Raw genomic sequence first — 22741 nt, forward strand, 5'->3', positions numbered from 1 at the left:
ATTTCTTCAATGTTTGTGTGTGTCTGTTTGTTTGCATTTTTTTTTTTGCTCCTTTCTGTTAAGAATTGTTAATACATTTATGAGTTTTCCTTTAGGCATTATTTTATTTTATGTAAGCGGGAATTTCAACAACAAGAGATTTCTTTGAATGATAGCAACAGATTTTTTATTCGCATATGAATATATATATAAATATATATATATATATATATGTGTGTGTGTATATATTTATATATATATAGGTTTGAAAAATAAAAAGCCTTTACCATACACATAAAATATCACATTCATATCTGGAGTGTGGGCGTTCTCTGTTACATAGTAACGATGAAAAATAAAATATATTTTCGAAATGCTTTAAAAATCAAAAAATCGAAAGTCAGCAAAGGGAACGTTATATACTCTCTATTAATTTAATTAAGTGATCCTTAAATCAAAAAATCAAAATAAGATTGTTTCGAAAGCTTATATCTTTCATCTATGATAGGTGGTATACTCTGACGAAAGAGATGCCATATGTAAAATGAAGTATTTATGCCAAAAAAAAAAAAACCAAGCATTGCCTGTTTGTTTTTTTGGAAAATGTAAATTTTTACATATAAAATTTTTACATATTTTATTGATAAAAGAAATAGCAGACAAAGATATACTTTATACCGTATATTTAAATCATAAAACCAAACTGTTTAGCTATGGGCAATGGATGCTCTTAAAAGAAAGGCGCTACAGATAATGTTGTTTTGCAAGTTGGCTCTGCTTGAATGGATTCGGAATGTTTAGCTTAGGCAGATATACGGACGTACATGTACTCAGATATTCAATTGGATACACAATAGATATGGCAATAGGCATACCTATCGACATGACCCAATAATCGGGAACTGAAACATTCCTTAATGAATTCAAAATTTGATGCTTGTGGAGCATACATATATAAGGCCAAACCATCTTCCTTCTGGATGTTACAAACGTTTTGACAAAAGAATTCAATTTCGTTATTATTAGGTAGGCGTGGCTAAGTTTTTCCATTGTTATGATGTACATAAATACTTAATCAATGTTGTATACAAAATTCACCTAAACATGACCATCTATTTGCCTGTCCGTCTGTCCATCCGTCCATCTGTTCAATTGTCCATCTGCCCGTTTATGTAATGTTTGCGTTAAAAATTCTCGTATCCACAAAAAAAAAAAAAAATCAAGTTCCGATTTGACTCACTGAAAGCAGTCCAAATTGGTGAATGCACTATAAATAAACTAAAGCAAAAAGAAAGGCTAAGAACATCTCGGTTTTTTTGCTCATTACTCATTAGCTACAATAAAGACGCGAAAAAATCTTTTGCGTTTATTCTACAAGCATGGACATAATCAACCACGTCCACCCAATTTTATAAAGTAGGGAAGTTTTTTGTGTTCAACTTTTATTAAAATAAAGGTGGTGAGTGCAAAAAGATTCGAATTATTTTCATTGTTCGTTGATTTCCGAACCAGATGCACTCTCACTGTACTTTGTACTGCAGGCGATTTAGCTGAACGGTGTATTCATTGAAAGGGCTTTCCTAGTTATTGTTTTTGTTTTTTTTTTTTTTTTTTTTTTGAAGAACAAAAAGAGAATTTTCCTTTGCGGATTTTTAATGCTAATACCGCTTTGGTTTATCGCTATCGATATTACGCTTACGCATCGATCGTATTTACCGAAAAGGCAAGAAGAAAATTTAATCATATCTAAATGTTATTTATAATATATATTTTACCTTTAATTGTAAAGGGTGATCAAATGAGAGATAGTTTTTTTTTAAACATTTCATGGTTTCCGTTAATTGACATTTATGCTTAGTACTCATCCAATACACGCAGTTGTATATCGTTAAAGTTTATTACAAAAATAATGAATGTATTCGTACGAATTTAGGGTCAATGTAACCAGTATGTGGAGCTTACTGTTCGTAACGTAATTGAAAAATTCGAGTCAAATGTCAGTGTTTGCAAAGTTAGCCTGTCAAAAATATAAACGTATTGCTAAGAATATCGATACTGTGAGGCAAAGTGTGAGCGAACCAGCTGCCGTCAATGAAGACGGGCATAGAGATGTGATTATCCGTCTCTTGTAGCATAAGAGGTCTCAACGATATATGATTTGAAGAAAATAGTGCAACTTTCCATGCATCTCGTGATACGATAATCATGTAATCTGCAAAAATGCCTGGGTGAGTCTACCATCAAAGCCATGCGATAGAACATAGCTCCGTTGGAATTTTTCTTTGGAATTGTGTTAAGTCATTAATATTTCAATAAAGTGTAAGCTTTCTATGACCAATATTGTTCATATCCGCAGGCGTAGCCAAATAGATAAGAATCAAGACAAACAAATCAGTTTTCACGGGTTCAAATCCCCATGGAAGTAGAGTTTATTTGGGCTGTAGCTATAGTGCGCATTCAGTCGGTAAAAGCGTAACACTCCACACTTGGACACACGCCCACTAGACTGCGGCCACTTCCCTTCCTTCACTTTTTTGTGACCATCATCCTATGACGTCTATAGGGGCCACCATCTGAGTGATTGGTGGTAGCTAAGAATTGAACGAATTTTCACAGATATCTACAAGCGGACATTTACATGAAATCATTTTGTTTTTGTTAAAAATAAAAAAAAAAAAATCTCTTATTTCATCACCCTACATATAATAATTAGTCAGTGTGTTAAAGTGTTTCTTCAACCGCGTGTATGAATATAATTTAGTTAGGCAAAAGAAAAAAAAAGAACGAATAAATATGATGAGAGAGAAATTTTTTTTTGTACGTACATTGTCCGTGAATCCGTGAGTCTGGTCCTGTTAGTCCCATTCGGATCACTAAATGCATATAAAAACATATATATACGACTTTGTTTAGTAAAGCAAAATAAAATTTTTATTAAAAACAAAAAAATGTGTTAAATGTATATCTTTAGGCTACACATTGTCCTCTTGGGCAATATATTCTAATTCGAAATGAGAAATAAACCCTCTCTTCGATACCTTTCTCTACAAAACTTTCGCTTAAAACTTTGTGAAACTGTCGGCTTTTATTTACCTATTCATTCTTTTATTAAAACATTTTTTTATTAAGAACTTTATCTCAGTCCGGCAAAATATTAAGCAGACGCACAACAACAATGAAACTTTTACTTTTTACTGAAAACGTATGAAAATATGCAGTACTTTTGAAACTCTCCACGAGATATTTAATAACCGATTCTACGGATCGTGCGAATCGCTATATGTAAAATTTAATAAATCGTTAACTAAATAAGAAACAAGCATATCTCGTTTCCATCTATCCTATCTACCTCCTTCAAAAGTAATACAATTAGTTCAATGCTCCTCCAAGTACGCTTGAGTTCACGTAATGATTCCGCCCAATTTGCAAACAGATAATAGTCGTTGACGACTAGGTCTAGAAGACACGGAAGAATGGTGCAGCAATTCGAACTTTAGTTTACACAATCTCGTTGTTCTCGCTATCGACTTATGACCCGATGTTCTTATTGCCATTCGGAAAACAACCTTCACGCAACATAGTGAACCCACTTCACTTTACGATTATCGAGAATAATTTTCGGGAGTTTTTTGATATTTTCTGGTGTAGATGTCACTTGTGCGCCTTCATTGTGTTCGGCATTATCGGCCCGAGAGAGCCGTTTTAGTCTTCTCGACATCGATCGAAATCGATCGTCATTTGAATAATTTATTCGACAGCAATTTTACGATCAAAAGATTTTTTTACTCAATAATAAGAAAAACGTGTGATTGGTCGAGAGCTGAAAACTCTCTTCTCGTTACAGCGAGTCCATAAGCCGCAGTCATTGAGATTGAGTCGTGGCATAACATGACAAGTATGTTTAATTATTTTGGATTTTACAGCAAAAGCACTGTTGACACCGAAGTCAATCAAATCGCACTTTTCAATACACTGGCTCCACGAGTTCAATAATTTGGTTTGCTCTTCAACTTATCTTGAATACTTGAAAATGTATTGTTAATCGCTCGCGGAGCATTTATTAATTTTTATTTTTTTTAGCTGCAGAAAGCCAAGCCAATGTTGAGATTGAAAGATGTTTAAGCCAACTAAGAAACTTGGCAAGTGGTAAGTAAGCAAAAGATCGGAAAGAAATGAAATTTTAATAGACATTATTTTAGATTTGGCACTTTTTAATAACAAATCCCGAGAATTGTCAATCCATGTGTGATAAGCTGACATTTTCAGTTCTCGAATTCAGGCAATAAAATGGATGTTGATAAACCAGTCAGCTGCTATTAGAAGGAAATAATTTTTTTACTTTTTTAGTTTTACCCAAAGTACAAAGCAAATAATTGAGGTCTTGTTATGACAAAAAAAGGTCTTTCAAGAATACATCATCAGCCATGCAAGAATTTCCGATTTTATTTCGTTTGGAAATCTTGCCCCAAACGATCAAAACAGTTGGAAGTTGAATAGAGAAAGAGGTGAGAGCTTCTTGAATATGCGTCAGATCCCATATCTAATAAATCCGTCCCTATATCTATCTTTCTGCAAAGTTCTGCCTCATTAAGCGATATAAGTTCCAATAACATATCAAAAATTTGCCACTTTTCACAGCCGCATTAGAGAAATTTGACAACCGAGCAATCTGTCTTGGAAGTGTAATGCTTTTCCGCAGAAATATTACTTCTCTTTTATTTTAAACGAAAACTCAATTTTAACCAGTTTTTCTGGATTTATTTTTTTTTTATTTTGATCTAAAATTCGCATAATTTAATTGTATTCACTTTCCGCTGTTTTATGGTAAATTTTATCGCATGTGTGCACATTAGTTTGCGAAGCCTATAACTATGTGGTGGTATGCGAGCATATTAAAATGAAACTGTTGACCGACCAATGGCCTGAGGGTAAAAATTACTTGAACTTTATAGGATTTAGAATTTCATTTTCAAAAAAAAAAGGGAGACAAATGAATGAAAACTGAATTTTTTTAAAAAATTCCCACGTTTTTAAATGAAAAAATACAAACCAACAAGAAATATGTCACCAACTAAACTAAACTAGTTTCTTGAACAATTTGTTTTTCTTTTCTTATTTAACTCAAAATTTTTCAAACAAAACGATGATGAGTACATTTGCTCTATAATTGAAATGAAAATATCAGGTTTCTTAAGAAAATGTCATAATTCGCAAATAACAAGTGCCTTATTTGCGCTTTCCTGTATGTCCTTCAAAACAATCTCCTTTATGTGGAACAATAATACGTTTACGTTTTGAAAAGTCCCATAACCAAAAGTTTGGATTATATTAAACTTGCTGTACATATAATCGCCCAGAAATAGACACAAGGTGCATTATATAGTTTCTTGGAGTGAGACGGGAATACGATTTTATCAAATTCCACTATTGGGTTCATAAGAAAAACTTAAAACTTTTAAGGAGGACCGCGTGAAATTTCAGAGCAAAAATAGTTGAGAAAGAGGTCCGTAAGAGTTTAAAATCGGTAAAGAAAATTGATTCAAAAGTTAGTGAATATACTTCACAGGCTATTTAGAAGAAAGACGTGAGCAAAGTCAAACGTTTAACTAAAAAGTGAGCAATCAATAGAATATTTGTGGTACCCTATACTATTTGTGGTGTATTATGTTTGTGCGGATATGTACAACACCCACCTTTTATTCTACAGATACGATCGATCGTACAGATAAAATTACTTTCTGAATCGATCTTAGCTTGTCTGTCTGTCCGCCCGTTCGTCTTGTTATGTTCAACTTAGAGATTGCATTTTCTGAGAATTTTTGGTATATCGTCGAGTGTTGACCCAAGGACAAACCCTATTGAAAATTGTTCAGATCGGAGCACACTTTCGATCACATCCCATATAATGCCTAATTGCGAAAAGTCGTTAAGCGAATAACTGCACTCAAGGAAATAGTTTGAAGTTTTGATAGTTTCATCTAAACGCTAGCAGCCATTCTATCGTGCGTGTATGTAATGCTCCCACTTATCTTACGACCTATTAGTTATTAAAAATTAAAAGTTTTTGATTTAAAAATGACATAAACTTCCTTTATTCATGATTCTCAAAATTAAATAAGAAGAAGAAGTAATTACAAGTTCACTTTTAAGCCGTCCCACTAGTAAAACCAATAAATGTAACTCTTTACTAATATATCAGTCTACCATCGCTGATCTTTCCCAACATTCTAGACGTTTCCGCTTTGAAGTCGAACGTGCACATATGCTACTTCCTTTTTGTCTGTCTCTCTCTACCTAGAGTACTTCCTGGCTAACACCTATGTATAGCCGACATCCCCTATTAAAATAAGATTTCGGATATCGATGATTCACTTGAAAGTGAATTTGGTTTTCCTATTTGCTTAAACATTCTATTCTTACTTTTTTTTTTATATTCATTGGTTTATAACAATTAAGTAACGAGGCTAGCATTGATTACCTATCGATATGTGCTACTAAATCAACAACTGTATTAAATGATTAAGTAATTGGCTGTAAGCCTAACCTGTCAATTTCATTTCTATTAGTAAATTATTCATATGCTCTGATTATTAGCTTCTATTGTCATTCTCTTAAGTTCACAATCAATATTAAACAGTAGCTTAGTAGCTAAGTTGTTACAGGCCTTCTTAATAGCTGTTATAATTGTTGTTGTTCCACTTTGAATTAATCGCATTTTTCTCGCTTTTAATTATTGTTTACATAAAAAAAAAAAAAAATTATATATACATGTATATACCAATTGTCAACAGGTTTTTTTAACTCGGCTAAGTTTTTTGTTTTTTTTTTTTGTTTTTGTTTTTTTGCATTCGCCTTTTATTGAAAATTTGATCTTTATTATTTGTTTCTTCACCGTTTGCCGACGTCGTCATCGGCTACATTTTGTCAAGCGTTGACGTGTTAATTATCAGTGCAGGTAGGTTCCTTCGATGCAACTGTTTTTGTTTACCGTCTACATAAACAAGTTTATTAATATATTTTTAAGTACACATGTTTTTTTTATTTTTTTATTTTTTTTTTGTTTTCTTCATTTCGTTCGTTTTCTTTAACACTGGGGTCAGTAAAGGTGATTGAGAACAATAATCAAATGCACAACACAACTAAGAAATATTAATAAATATATATATATATATATATATATATATATATATGTATATTATTTTGTTATTCAATTAATAACAACTGTATGTATAAATATACGTAAAAATGTATGTAGCTACGTCCGTACATGAATACTAATGGATACACGCTCATGTATTGCGTAAATTAATTTTATTGTTCATTTTTTATTTAGTTTTTTTTTATTTTGTTTATTTTTTTTTTATTTTGTATTCATTCTTGATGTACATATAATTGTTGTAGAACTTTTAATTAAAATAAATACATTTTTCATATATTTTACGGACTTTGCACGCATTAGAATTACAATGCATAAGTTTTTAATTAACTTAACCCGAACTGTGACTGTCGCCATCACAGAATTGCAACCAAAATCGAATATCGATTAATGCTTGATATCTTTGAAAACAGAAATCAAATGACAAATAATTGACCTCCGCATGTATACATCAAGTTTTATTAACTCATTTTACGGATTAAGCTTTGGAATGTTCTAAAGCCACAGTTGCACGTCACAGATTGAGAGAATTTCCGAAAATCATTTAAAGGAATTTAAAGAAATTAATATGATTCTACGGCGAAAATTCCAAGGACAGGACTGCAAAGGATGCAAAAAACACAGATATTTTAACGTGAACACCTGCCGTGACAAGACATCTGGACTAATGGCGGAGGAGATTGACAAAAAGTCATTCATTGACGGCTACTGTGCAGCAAGAGGTGTTAGCCACTCTGGTTTCAATTTGATGTCATAGAGTGACGCAGCCGTCACTCATATATATCGTCCCCTTTGAGTATCAGAATAGGTTCTGTCAAGGGCGCTCGTCTTTCTTGAATTCAACGGTTTGACAGTCGGACAGTTTCTCTTATAATCTTTTTTTACAAACTTAGTGACAACGAATCAAGAACACTGTATAGATCACGTAGCTTCCCGAAGTGCAATTGTTAATGGGTAGCCACTAAGCTGGGTGGGCTTTTGCAATCTTACTATCAGGTTGTCTCTAGTGGAACGTCAACACCTTTTTGATGCCAAATCTGCAGTCGACCACGGATTTACCATTCATTGAGAAGGAAATATCGATACAATAGGAAATATTATCCTTTAAAGGCCGAGTAGCGTTACTCTGCTCGAAAAGTTTTCTGCGGATGAATTTCCGAGATTTCTCATATCAAATTGGAATAGATGAACGAATATGGCCAAATCTCCCAAACACATTGCATGCGGCTAGCAACACTGGTCATAAGAAAATTTACTTATAACTTGTTTGTCAAAATAAGGAAAAATCTATTAAAGTCCAATGATAGACCTAAACAGTTCTAAACAGTCTTTTTACATCAATTGTTTGACATATTATCGTGAGAGGAGTGACACAAGACTCGTGCTACTTCCGTTTAATTTTTAAGTATTCGAATAAAACTAAATGCCAATTCACTAGCAACAGCGTCAGACATATGCAACTAACATACATATGGTATATGTATGTATATACTTATATAGGTGTGTACATAAGACGTTTATATAAATGATCAGCCTTTAGAATTTGACTTTTAATTGACCCTCGTAAACAGAATTTTGTATATCGCATAGAATTGTTTTATGTGTGTGTGTGTGTATGTGTGTGTGCACGTTTTCATATCTTACAACGAGAAAAAATTGAAGACGAAAAAGCGACAGTGATAGATAATAAAGACAAAGAAGGTGAGAGAGAGAGAGAGAGAGAGAGATAGAGAGAGAAATAGAGAAATAAAACTTACCTTCACGTCGCATACCCATTTTGAGGCACTTTCGTAGACGGCAATATTGGCATTGGTTGCGATGATGCTGATCTATCGGGCAATTTCTGCTCCCCCGACACGAATATGTTAAATTACGGCGTACCGAACGTTTGAAAAATGATTTGCAGCCTAGAAAATTAAATAAAAATAATTACATTAATTAAATTATATAAATTAATAAACAATAAACAAGATTGCTGCAGTAATTTACTAAACACAACTTATTCACAAGTTTCTGAAACCGACCATCAACCATCAATCTAAGTGGCTTAGATTCATTTTTACAGCGCGACAGGCTTACGTACAATGACATATGATAGCGATTGCAATGTAATGTAATGTGATGTTGCTGATGTTGTTCTTTTAGTTTTTTATGTCGATGTGGTTGAATATAAAAACACTGATATTGCGCAGACTTAACATGATGTCTGTGGCAAAAAATGTGTTATCATGGAACTCACTTGAAAATGCTTCTTTTTTTTTTTCTAGAGGTAATAAAAATAAAACAATGAAAAGAAAACATTTATCTATAGCAATAACTACTAGAAAGACGACAACAACAAAAACAATAACAACGTTAACAGCAACGTTTCCTAAAACATTAAAGCGTAAGCTAGTGCAAGCAAACATCATTTGAAACAAATTCCAAACTGTGTAAAGCATGCTTGTTAGCAACAACACAATACAAGGAAAGAGGCAACAGCAACAGCAATGGCAACAACAAAACCTAATATAGCATTCACAGCTTAAACACTTCAACCGCAAAACATGTACATTTATATATATATATATATATGTATATCTTTACTAAGTATATAAATATGAAAGTTTGTATGTGTATCTGGTGTGTGTGGATTTTTTCAATGCATGTATTTTGACCCTATTTTAGTTTTAAAACAACAACAACAATAACAACAATAACCACCTATGTGAACTATAAACTGGTAAATCACCGTCTCTATGCCATGAAATGAAAATCCGTTCAGTTTTTTATTTTTTTTTTTTTGTTTCATTTAATAGTTTATCCCTTTAAATAACAACAGCAACAATAACGACAGAAATGACTTGCATTAACTTATATATATATATATATATATATATGTGTGTGTGTGTGTATGTACGTATGTATGTGTGTGTGTGTGTGTGTGTATGTGTGTTGTGTTTGGTTACTATCTCTTGTCATGCGGTTGCTGCTGATGCTGGTGCTGATGCTCAAGTTGCTTACATTGGTTGCGGTTACAGTTGCTGAGCTTGTGTCTTACTGATGATATTACTGTGCCGTACTGCCGTGTGTGTGTGCAGTGAGTGTTGTGGCTCCTCATGCTGCCATCATGTCAATGGCCATGTTACACGTTTCATGGCTTAACGCCTCCCATAAAATTACCTTTAATGGGTTTCAATTAATGTAGAGGTTTTTCTTCGTCTTTTATACTTCTTTGTTTTTCACTTATTGCTAATGTTGTTGTTGACGTTGCTATTGCTGTTGCTTTTGCTGTTATTTTCATTGTAGATCATTACAAAATCTAAGTCTAAGTCTAAGCTTAACAAAACCTTCTTTTTTAAGGGTCTCCTTGAATTTCCAATCAAGTCTTTAAAAAAAAAAAAAAAAAAAAAAAACTATATAAATAAACAAAAGAAAAAGTAAAATTTTACATAAATAGCCAAAGACGAAGCTTGAACTCGCTTCACTACGATATGAAATATTAATAAAACATATCAGGAAGCACTTGAGACCGTTTGAAATATATAGACGCAGTCGTGACGTCGTACCAAATCCATTAATGATCTATTATTAGCTTGAAAATTATTTAAGAAAAGTTCTCTTTTCAGTTACGTCAGCAGGTGTGGCGCATAGGTTAAAATCTTTCTTACTTTACGTTGAAAGCCTCCCTCCAATCTCTTTATAGTATATTTAATTTTTTTTTTTTTTTTTTTTTTTCAAGTTGTTACGAATCACTCAACAAACTTTACCTATCTCGTCCTCCACGAAAATAGTTGAGCTTGAGGTGGTGATTTTAACAAAGTAAACAAACAGTTTATTGTATGCATATGTGTTTGTGCGTTTGTGTTTATATTGCTATGTATCGTTTAGCGAGCAACAATCTTAAGTGTGTTTAATTTTATGTCGCCACGTATCTAAACATGTGTATCATGGAACTTTTGAGCTTTTTCATCGTGGCAGTGTTCCATATACCTGAGGTAGACTTTTTCTTCTTTGAAAAGGAAAAAATCGAAAAAAAAAAAATGTAAATAAAAAAAAAAAACTAAATCGTATTTACGTCATGACATGATTTTACATTAATGCTTAAGTTTCCATTAAATGGAATTAAGTACGAAAAACTCACCATGAGTTTTAGGTAATGACATCGACAATAAGCTGGTAGCGACGAGAACACCGCATTGCAACTGGGCATCAATTTAACAAAGTGACGATGTTGTCTTGGCCGTCAAGACTTGAATTTAAGTAAGAAAAAGTTTCATTTTTAAAATCCAAAGGGCGTCTTAAGTGCTCCTTGCAATCCCGATCATGTTAGAATCGATCGTTTTTACAAACAAATAACTTACTCTAAAGTATTTTTAGACTTTTACTCCAGCCGATGGGAATCAAAAATTTCCGCCTAACCTAATCTAACTGAAGGGATTTATACTTTCGCTGCCGAGGCCTTAGATAAACTATATGGAGAAAAGTGTTAAGAGGTCATTAATCGTTCAGAAAATACATTTCAATTTTCTTTATTGAACAGTTAGGATTGCCTTGAGTGGCTACCGCTGTTGTAATGGTCTTCGACTGGTTGGCTGCTGTCAGCCAACATTACATATACAATTGGTATAAATAACGCGTAGTTCAAGAATTGTTAAGAAAAAATGCTTGATATTCTCTTCCTTTTTTCGCTCTCTCTCTCTCTCTCTCTCTCTCTCTCTCTCTCTCTCTCTCTCTCAGATATCATATGGGAGAGAAAAATAGAGCGCAACAAAAAATTTTTTTCGTCCTGCTTTGAAGACGTAGCGCTCTCTGCTTGTCTCTGAAGTGATGGCCTAATAAACATCATATTCATTGAGCTCCTAAGGCAAATAAATTTATTATGATTTTTACATCCACCGCCTAGGGATAGCGGTATATTTTCTTTGGGTCCACGTGCTTGCTTTTTGATCATCATTCCTGAATCGATTTACACATGTTCTCCTATCCGTTTGTGGGTCTGTCCGTCTGTCCGTCTCTCAATCTGTGTTTCTAGTCCTGTTTACTTTAAAGACGTGAGGTATGAAAGATACGGTTACAACCAAAACTAATTTTCTTACTTGTATATATATATATGTGAATAGGATAAATTAAATCCAAGCGAAATTCAAATCGGATCACTTTGCTTGGATATTCAATATAACATTCGTAACGTTTCCGGTACGAAGCGAGAAATCGTAAGCCGATGTAAAGTAAGTAATTTTATGTATTACATTAGCGTAGAATATAGACCTTGGTTTTATTTTCTGTATTCTCCCCTTTTTCCATTCTCTTTAAATTATAATTTTTCCTTAACATCCTTATGGATGTTAGGCATATTTTACATAGGCATCATTGCCTATGTAAAAAGATCTTTTCCGGCTCTATTCTTCAACAATTAAACCATTATCGCCCATGCAAGTCATCTCAGTATGAGTCAGCGCTTTACCTTCTTCTTTGCCATCGCCCGTTCGTCTTCGAATAGAGAGCTATCGTAAATTATCCTCGGGTTCTCTGCTAGCTGTAACATTCATTCGTTCTCTCCCTGAAAATCTTGCCCGGGCCCCATTCTTTAGATAAAATTATCAAACTAACTTCTTCCTTTGCACTACGTCTTACTTGGAACATGGAACATGGCAGCGTGGCACGGGACGAATCTGATTTATTAATAGTCATTGGCTATATCTTTAGCATCCTTCACTTCCAGTTTTCATAGGCATTCGTATGTAGAGATAAGTTAACACATTTGCATCAAGAAAATAGCAAACTAAAGAATACTTGACAGAAACTACTCAAAAAAAAAAGCTACGAAAGATATGACGGAGTAAAGGAGAGAAAGAGAGAGAGGGAGAGAGAGAGAGAGAGAGAGAGAGAGAGAGACAGAGAGAGAGAGAGATCGATAAAAGCCCATTGAAATTGTTTTTTATCTTCTGCTAGGTTCTTGCCTTAAAAAACATTCAATAATTTTTCCTATAAATTATTAACTGATTTTTTTTTTTTATTTATTAACTAAAACAATATTCAAAATTTAAACCACGTGATTAAAAATTTCTCTGCAGGAACATAAATATACACACGCGCAAACAGAGAAACAGCAATAAAAAAAAAATGTATTACTACCAGAGGGAATAATAAAAAGCATTTTCCCATGCTTTACTCGAGCATTAGCAAATCTATCAACCAGACAAACGGACAGACACACAAAAAGAACAGATATACAGAGCAATTGTTGTACAGCGCGCAGCAAACGATAGCAACAACAATATTACTGCCACCTTAACCAGTTTTCTGACCATACATATACGTAAGCAAACATATGAACATACACACGAAAGCTACCTACAGAGTACGGTGTAAAGCAAAAGTTTGCTTTTCTTTTTCTTTTTCATTCAAATTTATAACAATATCGCACAATATTGAAATGCTGTACAATATATATGTATATATATATGTGTGTGTCTATAGGTGTTCGTTTGCTTGATTGTGTGTGTATATAACACATTAATATATAAGTTTGTGTGTTGAGACATACGGACAATTGTTATTAAACAATAACGTTAAACGAATTTGTGTTTCTGCAGCCGGTTAAACATGCGCGCTATTTAAAAGCACTTAAGCAGCAACAACAACAACAATCATAATCTATAAGTGCGGGTGTTGTATTGCATGTTGTTGTGAAACAACAAAATAGCCACAACAGGGTATGGAGATGGCATACATAGTTGTAAATTCCATAAAACAAAACAGGATTTGTTTGTTTTTGTTTTTGTTCTTGTTTTTTTTTTTTTTGTTGGTGAACGAACACCAACAACATAACACAAAAACGTGCAAAATTCATGGTAAGATTTTTTTTTTTTTGTTTTTCAAGTCTTTTTTTAGATTATAGTTTAGCTGAAGTTTGTTTGTGTGTACGTTTGAAAATTTTGAAGAGAATACATTTTCATTTGCGGAGATCCACCCTTTTTCGGTTATTGATATAACACAATATCTAAATATATCTGATGTCTGTATATGTTCGCCTATATGACCACAGATTAATGTTTAGAATGTATGAACGAACGATCGAGAACGGACGGGCCGTTTGGTATGTATAGGAGAAAAATTTTAAGGCTTCATCAACAGCTCTTCATTATCATGATCGTCATTATCGTCATCATCGGCATCATCGTCACAGTATCAGAAGTAAAACAATTGCACAGTTTAATGTTAACTCTCCATAGGAGTCAAAGCATTCAAATACAACAACTCAGATATAGAAAACATCATCGTCATCATCATCTACAACAACAATAACAATAACAATATGGGAAATACTCAAGTATCTTTCAAGATATATATACACACATATGTATATATATATATTTTTTTTAAGCTTCAGCTACAATCTGTTAAGCATCTGTTGCATCGTCTTCTTTAACTTATTTTTCTTCTTCTCTTAAAACATAAAAAGCGGTGGTGCACTCGCTATCTTCATCGATAGTTTTTCATAGTGCAGACGTTTTTTCGTCGGTATTTCCCTAAGCCCGCTTAACACACTTAGAAAGATTTCTCTATTTTTCTTTTCTTGATATTTTTTTTTTTGCTTTTTTTCTTTTTTGCTTTGTAACTTTTGCTAAAACTTGACTTAAGTTAAAGCTTAACTCTAAAAAACAGATTTGCTATCAGATACCGAACAAGTTAAGCATATGGGGGTATCGTCTCTTTTTCGTTTTTTCGCAAAAAAAATAAATATATATATATATATATATATATATATATGAGTACACACACTGGAACATACATACTTACATACATACATACATACATACATACATAGTCACGTAAACACACACTCATTGAAAAGTATAACTTTAATTTAATGTGAACACACATACATGCACACATGCATATATACATGTAAGCCAAGTTTAACATATGTTGCACTCAGCTGTTGTTGTTGTTGTTGGTTGTTGTTGTTATTGTTGTTGCTATAGTGAAGGAGGCCAGACCTAAAACATTATAAACAGCTATAAAGTTAAAATCTGTGAAAAAAAATAATGTGAGGAAAAACTCTCTTCTAAATAGTCAAACACGTGTACATGAGTGTGTGTGTGCTCGCATGAGTATGCATTTACCTATTCTTGCATGTGTATGTGTGTATGTTTATAGTCAAAGATTCAACAAAAAATCGTGACTATGTAGTATAAAGTTATTGTTTTTGTTTTTGTTGTTTTTGTTGTTGTTGTTGGTAGTTTGTAGCGCACGTCGTATAATGTGTGCTATATGAGATCCGTACAAGTTTAGCTATTTCAGTTTTGCGATCATCATCATCGTCATCCAACCTCATACTCCCAGGGCCTTCATCCTGCTTTCCTCTTTTTCTTCATCCAATATATATATTTTTTTTTTTTTTTACTTTTCTTTTTGTAAAATCATATCTTTCTTCTTCACTGTATAAAAAATACCGACATATTGTATATATGTGCATGCTGAAGCATGCTGATATGATAGAAAACCAAAAAAAAAAAAAAAAAAAAAAAAAAAAAACATAAACAAAAACAAAAATAGAAACACTTTTCGTAACCAGTACACACACACACACACACATGCGCGCGCGCCCGTACAAAAGAATAAACGTTGGTCTACCTTTAAGCTGAATCAAGTTTTGATGATGATTTTATAGCTTAAAAGGTATTTTATGAGCTTTTTAGTATTGTTTGAAATATTATGGGAAATTTTTGCCTATCACAGCATTATTGTATTATTTAGATGGTTAAAGAAAAGCAGAGATTTTCTTTCATATAGCATTCTCCGTCAAGTGACTGACTATTAAATAAATTCTTATTGATTTTAACTGAACTTATTTATTTATATTATTTTATATTATTTTATTTTTTTTTATATACACAGTAAGGGTATGTACGTGTGTTAATATGATAAAGCACAAAAACACATACAACAAGTAAAAAATCTGCTATGCCATTTCAATGGATCATAGATACCCTTTCATTAAGGTATTGTAGGTCAAATGCACGCATCGCCTACACCGTTAGAACAATTATTTATACAATTTTGAAACTTTTCCAAATAAACTCATCGGATATGTGATTTTTCTAGACTTTTCTTTATGCTTTAAATTCAAACAAATTCAAATGCAGCTCACATTACTTAATCCTGGTTCTGCACAGATGGTTGCAGAGATTATGATAAGTGAGTCTTCTAAATATAAAGTTTTTCCATTTCTTCTCGAGCATGTTTGGTTATGTCATGATAGTGTTGAGAGAAGCTTTATTTGATGTGCTGCACGTTGTTGCAATAGCTTCTATATGCAGCCATAAAGCTACATTATGTTATTGTGAAAGGATAAGATGCTTATCCTTCCTTATGAGTGTATATTTATTTTCAAGACACTTGCTCTAACATGGCATGTTACGTTTAACTTGTCAAGTGCCTGTAAGCGCTTAAGATAATGTATGTCCTTTAGCCATGAAAAATATTTATTTAAAATGACACGAAAAACATTAACTAAAGTGAATGGCGGATATTAGAAGTTTCCTTAGCCTAAGCCTAACGTAATTATCTATTAATAAAAAATAAATCATAAGTATTCGTCTAAGAGGGCGTATGAAAGCCATAAAAATTTATGTGAAACACGTGAAGAAATTATTAACTCGCCTTAGGTGTTAAATAGACACTATAGTTCCATCATTTTTTTTTTTTATGTTTTTTTTTCCTTTTTCTCTTATTGTCTTACCAACGATCATGTAAGAATTGAAAATGTGCCTTTGACGTGCAACCAGGTGGCACTGCTTTTCTCTTATGAAAATAGTTTCATCCTATAATTCTATTAAAAAAATACTTAATGACTGTCTTTATAGGATATTAATAGTTACTTAAAATTGCATAAAAAGACGGCAAGAAAGAAATGCAATGCGGAGTATAATGACTTTATGTTATATTAATGGGATTCTTAAATTAGGCTACAATCAGGAAGACTTGCTTGCTTGCTTGCTTCCTCCTATGCTTATAGTGGGCATACATTGTGATCTTTAATTTTTACTAATGATTGTTAAAATTTTATTCGTGAACATCGCATTGAATTTTTAATGAAATTTTTTAGAAAATATATATATAAGGCGTACACTTTTCATTAACGCAAAACATTACAAACTAATAAAAAGAAAATATTAATTACGAGAGAAAAAAAAAAAACAGACAGAAAACATTAAATAATTAAAAATCTAGCAACAAAAACAAATTCGGACATCATCGCTGACTCTACAAAAAGTAGACAACCTAACAATTGTTTAAGTCCATGGCTAGAGTTAGTGTAGTGTGTTACGAAATACACGTGTATAGGTGTAGGAATTAAAAAAATTTACGATTTTCTTTACTGAAGACAGCATCCAACGTCGGGGATATACTTCGCCATCCCTTCCCCCTCCTCCCTCTTTACCCTTTATATCGCACTCAAAAATATCCCTGAGGGTCGTCCGTAAAGTGAAATTGTTGTCAGTGGAAGATTTTGGATTACTGTAACTCTTACCCTCCATCCTTTCCCCTCCGACAATCGATGCATTATCAACAGCAAAATGGTCCTTGCTCGCAAAAATTAGGATAGATAATGTGGAAGTCATCTACCTACATGTACCCATCAAAGCCGATATTTTCAACCACCTCGTAAGCCTGTTAGCCGACTATCGTGTCAATGTACCTGTACTCGGTTTTCGGTGCCGCACACCTTACTTTACTTATGATTGCGAACCTACTCGGCTAGCGCTGCTCCCTATCTCTCTCTCTCTCTCTCTTCGCCCCCACTATTTCTCATCCAATGAGAAGACGGTAGAGCAAATTAAAGCTTAACGACGTATACACCCCGCCCATAATCATGTTTACGAGACACAAAAACTATAAAAAAATAACCAGGCAATGTTGAGGGGGAACTGTCAGCATTATTTAAAAGGTGAATAATGAAGGGGCGCTACTCTACTAAAAAAAAAAAAAATGTCGAAACCTTCGGGGACACGCCTAATATCTTGCAGGCCGCTTGCTTTAACACGACTGTAAAATTTCGCCAGCCTGCGGCACTTAGAGTGATATGTCAAAGAACAAGTAAAATCTGTTAATAGGGTTTTGGGAGGTAGCAAACGCTTGTATTAATACTCTACACTGCTGGAAGAGCATTTGCTAATTTTTCTCACCTGCCCCAATATTTAGCATTGAGATGTAACGTTGGCGTTGGAGTCGTAATTCATCAGTTCTGGCAGTCTTTTCTGTTTTTTTTTTTTTTTTTTTTGTTTCCCAATGAGACGATATTTACATTTTTTATTTATTAATTTATTTTTTCTTCTTATAATTAACTGTCTTCCCTTTAACAATGCAGTTATGTTTTCGCTCGCACTTCCCCACACAATTCATATGACATTTTCATGGTTTTCCAGCTAAACTTGTGTCATTTTATCGCCTCTCTGCGCCAATTTATCTCATAAACATGCAAACATAAACTATGCTTTACTCGCGTCCCCTCCCCCTTCCCCTTTTTTAATAAATTATATTCATATATATATATATATATATGTATAATAAGAGGTGAAGTTTCGCGAGATATAGGTTGCGTTGTATTCTACGGTACCCACCATTCATTTCACTGTCAAATTGTTGATCACATCAACATAATTCAAAACATTTTACTAGTTCAGTACATACAATGCGATCTAGTCAACAACACCTTGCAGAGAGGTAGAAACTACAAGACAGATAAAAAGAGAGAGAGAGAGAGAGAGAGAGAGAGAGAGAGAGAGAGAAAGCTAATTGACTAAGAAAATCCGAGCGATATATTAAAACTCACATGGTTTGTTAGCCTCTAATGAAAATTAAGCAAAAGGTTATGCTCGTTCAAGTTCTTTAAAGTTTTGCTTTTCTTTTATTTGTTGTTCTTTTTTTTTTTTTTTTTCTTTTTATAGCCTATCCTATCATCATAATGATTGTGTTGCAATTTTTTAGAAACTGTTGTTTTTCTGCCTTCTTTTTTTTTTTTGTTCTTTTATTAAAAAAAACTAGTAAACTAATCTTTATAAAGTCAAGTTAGTCGTAAGACAGAGACTTTGGCTAACACAGTTTATTAAGCAAAAACAAAAACAATTAACAAATAAACCCCGGTTATATAATACTCTACTCTATTTCATTAGGCCTCGATTTGTCTAGGTCCCTACTTTTTGGATAAATAATATCCATAAGTGAGGACGTGAGGTGAGGAAGGAAAATGTAAATACCTTAAATAAAATAAATATTCTATTGGAAGAACCTGCTCCAAATGCTAAGCTAACTCTATTTCGCTCGTGCACTCGCTCTCTCTCTCTCTCTCTCTCTCTCTTTCTCGGGCCGCTTCAGCTTGTTTGAAAGGTACAAAAGCAATAGATGAGACAAAAATTTGACTTTGTCAGAGATGCTTTACATATGGTCCGAGTGACTGACTTCCTATTTAAAAAAAAAAACAAACGTTCTTTTCTTTCCTAATCGTAATTGAAAACATGCTGAGCAAAGGTTAATAATATATTATGCTCAAAGCCGCAGGTGGTGTAGGGTGTAAAAATTATAGAAAACTCAATATCTTGCCGTTGCGTTCTTTTTGCAATTAACTGCATAGTTGAGGTTCTAGACTATGACTGACTACACACACACACACACACACACACACACACAAGCAATCACAGACAGTTAGCGTTATTCTAAGGTTATGTTCGCTATCTCTTTATATAAATTGATAAATGGTTTAGAAATTTTTTTTCAACAAAAATAACAATCATTAATATAAGCTTAAGTAAATAATTTTTATATACAATTAATTGTAAAAATTGCATTTATTTTTATTTATTAATAATTATTGCAAATAATTTTATATATCTTACGGCACTTAATCTAATTCCTAGAAGATTTTATTTTGAGAAAAAAAAAAAATCTATTAATTGTTTATCCATTTCTTTATTAATTTCGAGAAAATAATTTGGGTTACAGTCAGCCAGTCACTCGGTCAGTCAGTTAGTCAGCCCGCAATGGAATGCAATCAATGTTCAATTGTCGAGTCAACTAAATGTTTACTAATTGTTTGTTCGTTTTAGTTTTGTTCGTCTATGCTAAGCCTAGAACGGTCTGCGGTGTTTCAAAAATAACGAAAAACAAAAAGTTTGTTTTTGTTATATGTTCGTTTTTTGTTTTTGTCTTATTTATTTATTTTATTTTAATAATTTCACGCTTTTAATTGCTTGACGATGCGCAACAAGTGCGCGTGCGCAAAACGTGCATTTAATATCATATGATTCGGTCGTTGTTGGTGTTGGTGTTGGTGTTGGTCTTGCACTTGTATTTAATCGTTCAAGTTTGTTTGATGATCACACACTGACACACACACACACACACACACACACATCTTTACAATGTACTTTTGCCTACCCGTTTAATTCTATGTTCTTTTTTCATAATTTTTTTGTTTGTTTTTGTTTTCAGGAAGTTCAATTAATTGCCGGCTGATGTTCAGTTAGCTTAATATTCATTTTATATTGTTATTGTTGTTGGTGCCGGTGGCGTTAGATATTACTTCAATTTAACTGTTATTATTATTATTACTTTTTTTTTGCTCTTTTTTTTTTCTGCTTTGATAAGTGAAAAATTAATGTTAAATAAACGTAAGAAGAAAAAGAAGAAGAAACAACTTTTATATTCATTGCACGCTATCTTTTACTAGTAAGGAGGGTTCGCCGGCTGATTCATAGCAACTAATAAATCACTGTATGAATGAAATATAGAATCTTTAGCAGAAACTCCTTGGGGGCCACACTCTTGAATTAGTAAAAATTAACTTAAACTAATAGTTACACTAAACCTATAAATGGCTCTAATACGAAGAACTTGCGTTTTTCAATTCAATAAACATTTTACAGGAGGTATATATGAAGAGAAAATGACAACAGAATAAAAGCCACGGGTCCCTATAGTATCGTCAAAGTTTTTTGAAATTTCAATGGACAAAGTAAAAATCATAATACATTTAAATGTAATAATGGGCTTTCATATCACTTGCCTCTAGTATTCTCCCAACCTATGACAGTTTTACGAGAGATATCTGATGAAAACCATCAGAAAATAGAAACTATAATTGAATCTAACACCAAGAGCTCATATTCCTCAAGTCAGTGGAGATTCCAGGGAACATCGAAAATTAAAAATATAATAAGTGGATCAACTTTTGCAATCGTGCCTAAGTTTAAGGTTTTGCCAAAAATCGATAGCCTACCGGGAAGAAGGAGACGACATTGCATGTACTTTGCACATTCATTGGCTACGTAGCAGAAAAGACAACAAATTTCAGTTTCTCGATGAAACGTTTTTGGCAAAAAGAAATACACTCTCTATCGAGAACCAGGAAGTGAACGACAAGTAATTGAAAAATGCAGCAATTAATCTGGAACCGAGTTGGGAAAAATAGATGTAGAACTGATATGATCATTGCATTTGTTGCGTCTATGTTCACAATCTTGTAAATATAAAGAACGAGATGTACGACGCATTCTCTAAAGTATTCCGCAAAATGTGACTCATAGGCCTCGTGACTCCGCTGAACTGTATTAATGCGAACAGCCTGGTATATAAACCTGTTAATCTGCCGGCCGCAACCGGGTTCGTTCGTAAGACCCTTTACCTATCCCTCTCGTAAAGCCATTTATCCATTTTTCCGTCCAAATGTCTCGTTATGTTATTCGTTGATATGCTCCATTGCTTGGGACTAGTCCATCAACTAATTGTCTCCAAACCCATTCGCGCTTTTCCTTAAACGCCCATTTACTTGTGCTTCTTTAGGCTCTTCAGGCTTAGTTGCCGACTTTGTTCAATCTGGTTAACTTTTCAATCTTGAGTCCGTCTGTACGTCTTCATGATCTTTTTTCATCATAGTGCCGAGATATATGCTTTACAAACCATTTAATTGTTTTTTCGCCAATCTTTCCCTCCCTTTTCCTATTTGTCGCGAATAATCCACGGCTAAGTTGTTCACTTATCCTTTGCTAGTTTCGTTTACTTTCTTCTACTGTCTTTGAACTTTTTCCAATCATTTCTTTAACTTATCCATTCTACCCGTCGATTCGTCTGTCATTCTCAGCGTTCTCCTATTCATTATTAAATTTTGCCTTGGACAACACTCTTTCGTCACTTTACTATTATTGTATAGCAAAAATATCGATCCGCATCTAATATGTTTGCATCTAAGCGATGGGTATCTGAAATTCGTTCCAAGCTTTCCTTTACGTTTGTTTATTGTTTTTCTTTTGTTGTTGGCACCATTTCTCTGTTTCGTAAATAATTAATTAAACCGTTACATTTTAGTTAAATAAAAATCTAGTAAACTAACAACAAATTTTGTAGTTCGTTCGTTCCCTCGTTTAAAACTGTAGCGAAATTTAACTAACACAAGCACTATGATCACGATCATGTACTATAACAAATCGTGTTTGTTTGCCAACTTGTATATGTTAAAAGACAAAAGAAAACAGATTTTAGGAAAATCAATTTTTAAGGGCTTCACGTGGTAAGAAAAATAAAAAACGAAAAAAAAAAAAAATTAAAAAACAAAAAAAGGAA

General features: G+C 33.2%; 1 protein-coding gene across 3 annotated transcripts in view; it reads right to left on the bottom strand.

The window, feature by feature from the left end:
* LOC119639468 (steroid receptor seven-up, isoforms B/C) overlaps positions 1-22741 on the bottom strand; it is a 68673-nt gene that overhangs the window by 26915 nt on the left and 19017 nt on the right. For 2 of the 3 annotated variants that reach the window (XM_038036867.1, XM_038036868.1), the window contains exon 3: positions 8893-9042. In XM_038036867.1, the coding sequence (XP_037892795.1) occupies positions 8893-9042 (150 nt within the window). Of the gene's footprint in view, positions 1-2804; positions 2853-8892; positions 9043-22741 lie in introns of all 3 variants that reach the window. The other variant, XM_038036866.1, reaches the window with a different exon arrangement.

This window comes from Glossina fuscipes, unplaced genomic scaffold (assembly GCF_014805625.2).
Source record: "Glossina fuscipes isolate IAEA_lab_2018 unplaced genomic scaffold, Yale_Gfus_2 112, whole genome shotgun sequence".
In the NCBI taxonomy this organism is placed as follows: domain Eukaryota; kingdom Metazoa; phylum Arthropoda; class Insecta; order Diptera; family Glossinidae; genus Glossina; species Glossina fuscipes.